We start from the raw sequence: 12,723 nt of genomic DNA on the forward strand, positions 1-12,723 counted from the left end.
AGCAGCCCGTGAATGTCAGTTTAATATATGCAAGTAGTTACAAAACTCAGGTTGCATCCATATTGGATTTTTATATAATCAATTGTTTATATCTATATCTATACCTATATATAATAACAACTGATTATATAAAAATATATTATATTATACATATATATAATTTATATATATAAATATAAATAATAAATTTTTATTATTTTTTTAACTATCTATCCATCTATAATTTATATATATATATATATATATATATATATATATATAATTTATAACTTTTATTTATATATAAATTATATCTTTATATATGTAAATATAAATGTAAATATATTATTATTTGCTTTGTGAAGCTTTCCTAGACTCAAGTCTACTTTGTTCAGACGCATCTTAAGTCTGACTTAAGTCCAGGAAAGCTTAGGTTAACCAACATCTCCCTCATGTTCCTCCCAAGACCCTCCAGATGTTGGACATCCTACTCCTAAATAGGAAGAAGTGTGTAAACTAAGCCTTCCTAGACTTGAGCCTAATCCATTCAGACTCATCTTAAGCCCGACTTCGGTCTGCGAAAGGGGCCTGTCAATCAAAACGCAACTATGTTTTCCTCTTGCGCCGAAATTTCATTTTGCTTAGCATCTTCCTCTGCGATGCTGAGAGGTTTCTCAGGCCGCCGGCGCGTGGGAATCGCAGCCCAGGCTTCCGTTTTGACTTCCATCTTCTTCTACTTCTTCTCGTTCTTCTTCTTCACCGGTTCTTGGTCCGCTTGGCGCCAGAGGATTCGAATCCAGGGCAGTACCTGGCACGCTGCCATTTTGCAAAGGCTCAGCGGGGAGGCTGGTGGTCGGCCTGGAGAAAAAACGAAATAAACAATTAAAATTATAAAGCTTTATTTATATATTTTATTTTTATTTTTTATTGTTAATATATATATATATATATATATATATATATATATATATATATAATTATTATAAAGCTTTACTTATATATTTTATTTTTAATTTTTATTTATATATTTTCTTTATATATATATATAATTATAAAGCTTTATTTATATATTTTATTTTATTTTTATATATATATTATTACTATTATTATTATTATTATAAAGCTTTATTTATATATTTTAATTTTTAATTTATATATTTTATATATATATATATATATATATATATATATATATATTTCCCAGTTAAAATATAGAATTTGGGATATACTCACCGTATGAGACTACCCCTCTTCCAACACACACCAAATAAAAATTTAAAAAACATCAGATTTGATTTCAATATGGTAATTTTAATTCAAATGACATGCAGATACTTAGCAGGAAACCTTGTTGTATACAAAGCCTGCTTGGATTGGTCAGCTCTCCCTGCCTGCCCAGCAATCCCTGTCTCCAAGACTATCAAAGCGGTAGCTGCTTTCATACGATCGTTGCATATGGTGGGGATGCGGCTGCAGCCGTTTTTGAGCTCCCACCACCATATGTGGCGACCGCAGATTCTCTAGTCCGGTTCAGAAGTTTCAGCACCTGCCGTATAAGACGACACTCGGTGTATAGGACGACCCCCGACTTTTGAGAAGATTTTCCTGGGTTAAAAAGTAATCTTATACGCCAGAAAATACAGTATTTTCTTTTTAATTTTTTAATTTTTATATATATTATAAAGATTTATTTATATATTTTATTTTTAATTTTTATTTATATTTTATTTTTATTTATATTTTTATTTTTAATTTTTATTTATAATAATTATATATATATATATGCAATAAAAATATAAATAAACCTTTATAATGTTTATATATATATATATATATATAAACAATAAAAATATAAATAAACCTTTATAATGATTATATATATATATATATATATATATATATATATATATATCGTTATATTTTTATTTTTTATTTTATATATATATATATATATATATATATATATATATATATACAGTGCTACCTCGGGTTACGAATTTAATTCGTTCCGCGGCGCCGTTCGTAACCCGATACATTTTGCAACCCGAAAAGGCGCTGGAAAGCCGCTAGCCGCGCTTCACATTTGAATTTCGCGCCGAAATGAATTTCGTAACCCGAAATATCTTTCGTAACCTGGAACAGTTTTTTCCAATGTAACTTTTTCGTACCCCGGAAATTTCGTAACGCGGTGAATTCGTATCCCGGGGTACCACTGTATATATATATATAATTGATATTACTACTAGGGAATGCTACCTTGGCAAATGGGACCCCTTCCACCAATGGGCCAAGTTGCCCCCCAGGAAAGAGGGGTGACGTTCCCCCGGATTCAGCATCAGAGGATGGTGATCAACCATGCTGGGAAGAGACATGAAGGAGAAACCATTAGGACCAATGTCTGGTATTGGGCCTACTGGTCAAACTGGACAAAGGCCACTGGATGTCAGAACACCCCAGTCTCATCCTCTTGGGTCTGGTGGCCAAACTGGGAAAAGGCCGCTGGACGTCACAACGCACCAGTTGCACCATTAACTGTAGCCTCCCAGGTCCAGTGGGTCATCTGGCCAAACTGGAAACAGTCTGGTTGGACACTGATTGAATGTCAATCAACACTGAACCAATGCAGGATTAATTGAATAATCCAGATTCAAATGAGCTCCTACCTCTTTTGATTGACAGGAAAGAGGCCCGGCTGCGGCAGTTTCGAACCCGTGTCCACGGTGTGTCTTTCAGCCTGTTTCCAGGGAAGGAAAAGCAAAGGATAAAGCCCCGCGCGACAGACATTTAAGGACCCGTGACCGTTGGGATAATTGATCAACTGATCGATCAATCAATAGATCAATAGACGGATGGTTTGCAATGGAAGGAAGCTGAGGGAACAAACCTGCGCCGGGTACGGTCCAAAGATCTTGGGCATCGGGGGAATGGTCATAGCGGTCATCCTGGACTGGCCGGAGTGCATCCGTGTCGTCCACTCCTTCCTCTCCGGTGGCCACAATGGCGCCCTTTTGGCCGCTGAAAAGACATCCGAAACAAGCCCCACATCTGATTTTGGATGCTAAGCCGGGTCGGCCCTGGACATCCTTCGGAGGGGAGACCGCCAAGGAAGAGGAGGACATATTTGAAGAGGAAGGCTTACCCAAAGCGTAGTTGCTGGCCTTGCACATCTCCCGCTTCAGCCGCTCGGCCTCTTCACAGACCTCCTCCATGCGCACTGGGGCTGCGCGGCGGAAGAAGGAGGAGATCTTGGCCTGGAAACATGGAGGAAAAAATGCACAAACGTTACGCTTATATTAATTAAATAATATTAAATTAAATTATTTATTTAATTTAAATTAGATAATTATTTAATTAAATAAAATATTACATATTCACAAAAATGCACAAATGTTACGCTTAAATAAAATATTAATTAAATAATATTAAATTATTTATTTGGTTTAAATTATTAAATTAAATTAAATTAAATATAATAAATAAAAATGCACTAATATTACACTTAAATAAAATATTAATTCAATAATATTAAATTATTTATTTAATTTATTTATTTAATTAAATTAGATATTTATACACAAAAATGCACAAATATTACGCTTAAATATTAATAAAATATTATATTATTTATTTAAATTATTTATTTAATTTAAATTAGATTATTTAATTAAATTAAATATTATATATGCCCAAATATTACGCTTAAAAAATATTAATTAAATAATACTAAATTATTCATTTAAATTAAATAATTTAATTAATTAAATATTATACAAAAAATGTGCAAATATTACACTTAAATAAAATATTAAATAATATTAAATTAAATTTATTTAATTTAAATTAAATAATTTAAATAATTTAATTTAATTAAATATTATCTATTCACAAAAAATGCAAATATGCTTATATAAAATATTAATTAAATATTAAATAAAATTATTCATTTAATTTAAATTCATTTAATTTAATTTAAATAAATATTATATATTCACAAAAATGTGCAAATATTACGCTTAAAGAAAATATTAATTAAATAATATTAAATCAAATTATTTATTTAAATTAAATTAAATAATTTATTTAATTAATTTAAATAAAATGTTATATATTTACAAAAAAATGCGGCAATATATTATTGCCTTGATGTAAGAGACGAAACCGGCCTCCTCTTCCTCCTGCCGTTTCTTCTTTCGCGCGATGGGTTCGCAGATCCCTGGGTCCCGGTCGATAGCGGCGAAGAGATCCCTGAGGGATTCCCTGGTGTGGATCAGGGCCTGCCTCTCAAAGTCCTCTGCGGAGATGCGCCGGCAGAAAGAGACGTAAAGCGGGCATTCGTTGTCAAATTCGCCCAGGATCTCCATCGTAGGACAGACTGGACATAAAAAACGCTTGCTGAGGGTTAGGTCCGGATGCTCATTCCGGACGCGCGTTCGCTGCCTTCTTCTGTGTCCGGAAAAGGCGCGCTAAATAGCCTAGTCAAAGCGGCGGTCAAGGTAGCCAAAGGAGGAGGCTGAAGTTTGAGTCCTAAGGATGACCGGCAGGAAGCAGTTCTTGCAGGGGACCCCTCTTTGCTCTGTGAGGATTGTGAGGTTATGGGCCCAGGAGCCAATCGCGTGGCTCCAAAAAGCATCACAGCAGTGACATCATTGCTCAGAGGAAATGGTGACCCTTGGCCAAAGCCACACTCTCTCAGCCTCAAAGCCACTCCTCTCTGAACAGCTGTTAATTAACAGTTAATCAACCAATGGCTAATTATTTGTTAATAGTTAATTGACTGTAAATAATAATAATAATAATAATAATAATAATAATACAGTTGGCCCTTCTTATACACGGATTTTTTTATACACGGATTTAAGCATACACGGTTTGAAAATGTTCCAAAAAAGTATAAATTTACCTTGATGTTCCATTTTTTATTAGGGACACCATTTTGCTATGTCATTATACTTAATGGGACTTGAGCATACACGGATTTTGTTATACACGGGGGATCTTGGAACCAAACCCCTGCGTATAACAAGGATCCACTGTAATGTACAGCGCTGCATGTACAGCGCTGTGTAAATTTACAGCACTTCATAAATAAAGGTTAATAATAATAATATTAATAATAATTAGTTAACAGTTGATTAACTGTTATTTTATAATTGTCATCATTATCATCATCAGCATTATTATTATTCATAAATATTATAATTTAATATTATTATATAAATATTACATAAATATTTTTATATAATATTATTATATAAATATTACATACATATTATTATATAAATATTACTATATTATTAAATAAATAATTATGATACAAATATTAAATAAATATATTTATTTAATATTTTAAATATTATTTAATATAATATTATATTATAAATATATTATTTATATGATATATATAGTATAAAATAATATTACTGTATAATATATATAATAATAATAAATAAATAATAAATAATAAATAAATAAGAGCCAATCCCAAGCCTGCACCTAATTATAAATTAAGACAGAAATATTATATATATATATATATATATATATATATATATATATATTTAAAAAACCCTATATATATATATACACATCAAATAAAACACTAATAATAATAATAAATTCCTATTTTTGAGAAAAAGAGAGCCAGCACTAAACCTGCCCCTAATTATAAATTAATAAACATAATTACTATATATATATATGTGTGTGTGGGTGTGTGTATATATGTATATAAATATATGTATTCCACATATAACATACAACACTAATGATAATAATGATAATGATGATAATAATAATAATAATAATAATAATTTCCTGTTTATGAGGAAAGGAGACCCAAAGCCTCCACCTAATTATAATATAAGGCATAATTATTATATTATATGTATACATTATAGCACCACTTCCGGGGCTGGACTGGAAGTGGACCGGAAGTGGCCTCTCTGTCTGGCCCAATACAGTGGTACCCCGGGATACGAATTGACCGCGTTACGAAATTTCCGGGGTACGAAAAAGTTACATTGGAAAAAACTGTTCCGGGTTACGAAAGATTTTTCGGGTTACGAAATTCATTTCGGCGCGAAATTCAAATGTGAAGCGCGGCTAGCGGCTTTCCAGCGCCTTTTCGGGTTGCGAAATGTATCGGGTTACGAACGGCGCCGCGGAACGAATTAAATTCGTAACCCGAGGTAGCACTGTATTCATGGAGGGAATAAATGAGCCAAAACAACACAACTTCCAGTTTGGGACCGCTGGACCCGAGCTGACCTTCCCCTTCTCTGGCTCTTTTTACCAATATGACACGGTCTGGGGGACTTCCGGTGAGAGACTACTTCGACGGAGGCTTTTTTGGGGCCTACTTCCGGTTTAGGGTCCGTCTCTCTTAACGGTCCGCCTCCATTTGTTTTGGACTTCATTTCCCAGCGGCCCCGGCCCAGGCGGCCAATGGCGAGGCATTGTGAGAAATGGAGTCCAATCAGGGACTGTGTTGGTTGTTTGAGGCCTACTAGGCCTCAGTGACTTTTGTGAGGTAATCTCAGCCTTCCCTGCAAAACTACAGATCCCAGGAAGCCTCTATCATTGAAAGGGTGCATAAACACTGCATAATTTAAGGCTCTGTGCTGTGACGACCCTGGCATTTGTAGTTTCTTGAGGCACAAGTTGTTGTCTCATTATGTATTTGCAAATACATATACACACACACACACACACATATATATATAGATATAGATATATATTAATATATTGGTGTGGCGCATAATAGTTTTGGCGTTAAAACTGAAACTGACTCTGCTTGTGTCTCCTCTCACTGGCTGCCTCCCAATTCACTTATTGATCGCGTTTCCAAGCCTCTGCGGTGTAAGGCGAGGAGTCATGGGACGAACCAGAGCGCCACGTCCGGTAAGGAAGGGGTCAGGCAAGGCAAGGGATTCATCTTAATAATAGCAATAGCAATTAACGGGTCGACAGAGGTGGGTTTTATGGAACATAAGTCGCGTTTATTGTTCACAGACACGTAAAAAGAGGACGCACTCACGCAGTCGCCCAAGAGGGGTTCGCGGACGACACGGGGAGGGCTTCCATCAAAGATGGCTGCCCCACGCCGCCCTGACGCACGCAATCGTTTCTTCAACAAAGTGTGAACTTGACACGGCCTTCCATTATTGTTCGCAGCGGACAGAGGGCTGTTGAGCCCGATTCGGGAGAAGGAGCGACGAGTGAGGGATGGGGTCGCGCCGTGGAGACACGGTTTGCCCGCATGGCGTCAGCTCCTTCCCTGTTTTACCTCACAACGCCGATGCCATTAATAATCCATGTAAAGCCCATAACCGTTTAGTCGGTCAGGGAAAAACATACACGCATCTTTTGCCGCCAGACCCCGCAGTGTGACCAGAGCGTTGAAAACCGATGGACGGAAACCCCGCACCGAAAGGCACGCCAAGATGGCCGCTAAGTCCGGAAGAGATTTCTCCGATGTTCGGGGCGAAGGAGGAAGCCAGCGCTTTGGAGTCAGTCAACGATCGAAAGGACTTCGGAGGCGGCAAAGATGGCCACCCTTTGGCACCTTTCAGGAGGCAGTAGTAGTAGTACTAGCAGTAGTAATAATACTCCGTTGCACTTAATGGGACTTGAGGGATCTCCTTCTGTTCCTCCTCTTTCTCTTTCTCTTTCTCCTCCTTTTCCTCTTCTTCATTATTTCCTTTCCTAAAGTCAATAATGTCTGAATTAACTCCATTAATATAAATATGAATTAACTATATTAATGTAAATTAATATATAAATTGGAATTTACTACATTAATATAAATTGATATGATATAAATATGAATTAACTATATCAATATAAGTTAATATAATATAAATATAAATTAACTATATTAATATACATTTATATGATATAAATATGAATTTATATCAATTAATATGATATAAAAATGAATATAAATTAATATATAAATATTAATTTTCATTAATATATATTAACATGATATAAATTTGAATTAACATTGATATAAATTAATATAAATATGAATAAACTACATTAATATAAATTAACATGATATAAATATAAATCATAAAATATATAATATTAATTACATATTATATAAATATATGAATAAAATATTTAACTAAAATATTTAATTATTAATTAAATATTATTTTCAATATTTATATTAATATTTAAAAATAGTTAATTTAAAAAGTTTATTAACTAAATATTATTTAATATCTTTAATTAAATTAATATCTCATTATTAATTATTATTTTAAATATTAATATTAATATTTAAAAATATTAATCAAAATATTAATTATTAATATTATTAATTAAAATATTAATTAAATAATTGTAAGCCGCTCTGATAGCCTTTAATGCCATGAATTAAATTAAATTAAAAAATTAGAAATAATAAACGAACAAGGTGGACAATATCAATTAAAGGGAACCGTTAAAACGGTGGGCAAAACAAGGCACCCAATCAATAATCAATAACCTATAGGCAATCGCTACCTATAGGTCCATGGACCACTGTCCAAAAAGGATTGGATGTGGTAGTACATAGCGGAGTAGAGGACCTCGTTGTAGGGCCCCCGGCCACTTGGAGGACACATGGAGGATGCACGGAGGACACAGCTCATCCCTCTTTAGGCAATGGGGGCATCTTTGGACCTGGAACATAGAGCCATCTGCCTCAGGGATTCCAAAGCAGCAAAGATGGCCGCCCTGCACCGCCCTGACGCATGCCGTCATTTCATCAGTGTTCCACTAACGTTGGCAGTGGATGGAGGGCGCTTGAGTCTGATTGGGCGATGGATGGGAGAGCGCCACGGAGATGCCGTTTGCCCACACAGCGTTGGCCCCTTCCACATTTTACTTCACAACGCCAGTTCCAATCAGGATAATGGTCAAACCAGAAATCGTTTCGTTGGTCAGGTGAAAATCGTACGCGTATCTTTTGCCACCGGACCCCATTGTTTTACTGGATCGCTGAAAACTGACAGACAGAAACCCCGCACCAAAAGGCACGCCAAGATGGCCACTCAGTCCAGAACATGAAGGAAGAAGCCGGCGTTCGGACCTTGGAGTCATCTGTCTCGGCTAATGATTGACAGGGCTTTGGAGGCAACAAAGATGGCCGCCCTTCGGCGCCTTTCAGGAGGTAATAGTAGTAGTAGTAGCAGCAGTAATAATACTCCGTTGTACTTAATGGGACTTGAGGGATCTCCTCCTTCTCCTCCTCCTCCTCTTCCTCCTTCTTTACCTCTTCTACAAATTAACTACATTAGCATAAATTAAAATGATATAAATATTAATATAAATTAATATGATGTAAATATGAATAACATAAATAATGATATAAATATGAAATAACTATATTAATATAAATTAATATGATATATATATATATATGAATTAAATCCATTAATATAAATTAATATAATATAAATATGAACTACATAAATATAAATTAATATGATATAAATATGAATTAACACCATTAATATAAATTTGATATAAATATGAATTGACTCCATTAATATAAATTAATTTGATATAAATATGAATTGACTCCATTAATATAAATAAATATAAATATGAATTAACTATATTAATATAAATTAATGATATAAATATGAATTAACTACATAAATATAAATATGATATAAATATGAATTAATTACATAAATATAAATTAATTTGATATAAATATGAATTGACTCCATTAATATAAATTAATATGATATAAATATGAATTGACTCCATTAATATAAATTTATATGATATAAATATGAATTAACTCCATTAATATAAATTAATTTGATATAAATATGAATTGACTCCATTAATATAAATATAAATATGAATTAACTATATTAATATAAATTAACATGATATAAATATGAATTAACTCCATTAATATAAACTGACATGATACAAATATAAATTAACTATATTAATATAAAGTAATGGTTTAAATATGAATTAACTACATTAATATAAATTAATTTGATATAAACAGGAATTAATATAATTTCATGTGATATAAATATGAATTAACTCCATTAATATAATTATGAATTAAGTATATTAATATAAATTAATAATGGGATATAAATACCCCAGTCTGGGGTCAAACTGGCCGAACTGGACATTGATCGAATGTCAATCAACATCGACCCAACGCAACGTTAATTAATTAATCTGGATTTTAAATGTGTGCCTACTTCTTTTGATTGACAGGCCTGGCAGTTTCGAACCCGCGTCCGCAGCGCATCTCTCGGCCTGTTTCCAGGGAAGAGGAAGCGAAGGATAAAGTGAAGGATAAAGGACCCTTGACCCTTCCCCAAAATAAAAGGAATAAAGGAAATGACTGAATGGACTGAGTTTGTGGTCATTGAAGGCTCTGTGTCCGATCGATCGATCGATCGATCAATAAATAGATCAATGGAAGGAGGGTTTGCAAGGGAAGGAAGCCGAGGGCACAAACCTGCGCTGGACGTGGTCCGAAGGCCTTGGTCATTGGGGGACAGTCCTAGTGGTCATCCTGGCCTGGCTGGTGTCTGCAGCGTCCACTCCCTTGTCTCCAGCCGCCATCTTGGCGCCCTTTTGGCCACTGAAAAAACATCCGTGACACAGCCCAGAAACATTGAATTAGATAGAGAGATAAATGATAGAGAGAGATAGGTGTGTATAATATATATATATATATTAATAATAATAATAATTAAGGATTACATATATATATATATCTATATATCTATAATACATATATATTTATATACATACAATAATATTGAAATATATAGTTCAGTATTATATATATATATATATATATATATATATATATAATACTGTATTAAATATATATTGTATTTAAACTTTGGATCCTATCCTATGTGTAAATTTACAGCACTTTATAAATAAAGGTTAATAATAACAATAATAATAATAAGATCTCTATTAATGAGATATATATAGAGAGATAGATATGTGTGTGTTTTACATATATATATATCTATATATCTATATATAGATATGTAATTATATAATTTATATAATACGTATGTATATATAATATTATAATATATATATATATTACATTATACTATATTATATATATTAAGTATATATTATATATGATACAATATTATATATATATATATATATATATATATATAATTATATATATATATATATATATATATATACACATACACACACATACAATAATATTATATTATAATATATTATATATAGATATACATACAATAATATATTATAATATAATATAATATACATATTAAACCTCTGCTAAAAAAGCCCTCCTTAGACCCCCTGATACATAACAATTATCAGCCTGTGTCCCTGCTGCCTTTTTTGGGAAAGGTGATCGAGAGAGCAGTTGCCTTCCAACTCGAAGTGATCTTGGATGAAACGGATTTTCTTGACCCATTTCAAACTGGCTTCTGGGCGGGCTATGGAGTTGAGACTGCCATGGTCACCTTAGTCGATGATCTCCGTCTGGGCATGGACAGGGGAAGTGTGTCCCTGTTAGTGCTTTTGGACATCTCAGCAGCTTTCGATACCATTGACCATGGTATCCTTCTGGAATGCCTGAGGGAGTTAGGAATCGGGGGCACTGCGCTCCAGTGGTTCCGATCCTACCTCTCGGGCAGATTCCAGATGGTGCAGCTGGGGGACTTTTGGTCCAATAAGAGGGAACTTACATCTGGTGTCCCTCAAGGAGCCATTCTGTCCCCCATGCTATTCAACATTTACATGAAACCACTGGGAGAGATCATCCGGAGACACGGGGCGCGGTGTTATCAGTATGCTGATGACACCCAAATAATTTTCTCTGTGTCTCCGACTGATGCAGTAACTAAGGATGGTTATTATGTATCTATATATCTCATATATCTCTATCTATCTATCTATCTATCTATCTATCTATCTATCTATCTATCTATCCTATTAATATAATATATTTACTGTTTTAAAATTATTATAAGGATATACCGGTATAACAAGATAATAATAACAACATATTCAATAAAATTCTTTTTTAAAATAAATAAAGCATTCCTGTCTAAAGAATAGATAGATAGATAGATAGATAGATAGATAGATAGATAGAATTAGGAATGCATTCCTGTTACAATTTAATTAATTTAATTTAAATGTGGCTGACCTGATCCCAGGAGGAAAAGGAGCCGGATTTGCGCCATCCTGGTGGCGGTCAAGAAACGGCCGTGCGACGACGGGGGAAAAAGAGTGCCGGGCCCCTTTATATCTCTTGATATCTGTACCTTGGACCTGACCACAATCTGAGATAAGAGCGGGCGGATTTTCCCCTTTCCTAAGCAACCTTTATCTCTTCCCGGCAGTGCCATCTTGAGATTAAACCAAGGCCATCCAAGAAAACAGTCTGTCCCTTCGAGTCGATAACGAGTTACGATAAATTATAATTATCAAACTCGTAGATATTGATAGGAGTTTTACTGGATTTACAGGCTGAGCTTGAGCCAGGAGTGTGACGCAGCAGCTAAAAAAGTGAATGCGATCATAGGCTGCATCAATAGGTTTCTAGAGGAAAAACCGCCTCTCTAGGACTTTGTAGGACCTCCAGCGTGACTCTATGACCAACCCCTGGCAGATGTTGACCATAGAGTTGCCCTGGAGGACCCAGAACTACCTCTCTAGGCATTCGTAGTTCCTCCAGCATGCCTCTGTCTCTGACCA

The 12,723-nt window shown here is 34.2% G+C and overlaps 1 protein-coding gene and 1 long non-coding RNA gene across 2 annotated transcripts in view; both read right to left on the reverse strand.

Moving 5' to 3' along the window:
• Positions 1 to 340: 340 nt before the first annotated feature.
• LOC149308537 (uncharacterized) lies at positions 341 to 4,732 on the reverse strand. The gene is made up of 5 exons (XM_089537084.1): positions 4,119 to 4,732; positions 3,119 to 3,230; positions 2,864 to 2,994; positions 2,643 to 2,713; positions 341 to 837 (listed from the first exon to the last, which is right to left on the reverse strand). The coding sequence occupies exons 1-5, from the start codon at positions 4,338 to 4,340 to the stop codon at positions 654 to 656; spliced, it is 720 nt and encodes a 239-aa protein (XP_089393210.1). The 5' UTR covers positions 4,341 to 4,732; the 3' UTR covers positions 341 to 653.
• A 3,650-nt stretch (positions 4,733 to 8,382) lies between these two features.
• Positions 8,383 to 12,723, reverse strand: part of LOC149308538 (uncharacterized) — a 43,963-nt gene continuing 39,622 nt past the window's right edge. Inside the window, exons 2-3 of the long non-coding RNA XR_016282166.1 lie at positions 10,469 to 10,594; positions 8,383 to 9,257 (exon numbers count right to left, since the gene is read on the reverse strand). This is a non-coding gene — a long non-coding RNA (uncharacterized LOC149308538). The remainder of the gene's footprint in view (positions 9,258 to 10,468; positions 10,595 to 12,723) is intronic.

This window comes from Sceloporus occidentalis, unplaced genomic scaffold (assembly GCF_023333645.1).
Source record: "Sceloporus occidentalis isolate IW3139 unplaced genomic scaffold, rSceOcc1.0.p SCAF_8, whole genome shotgun sequence".
Classification (NCBI taxonomy): Eukaryota; Metazoa; Chordata; class Lepidosauria; order Squamata; family Phrynosomatidae; genus Sceloporus; species Sceloporus occidentalis.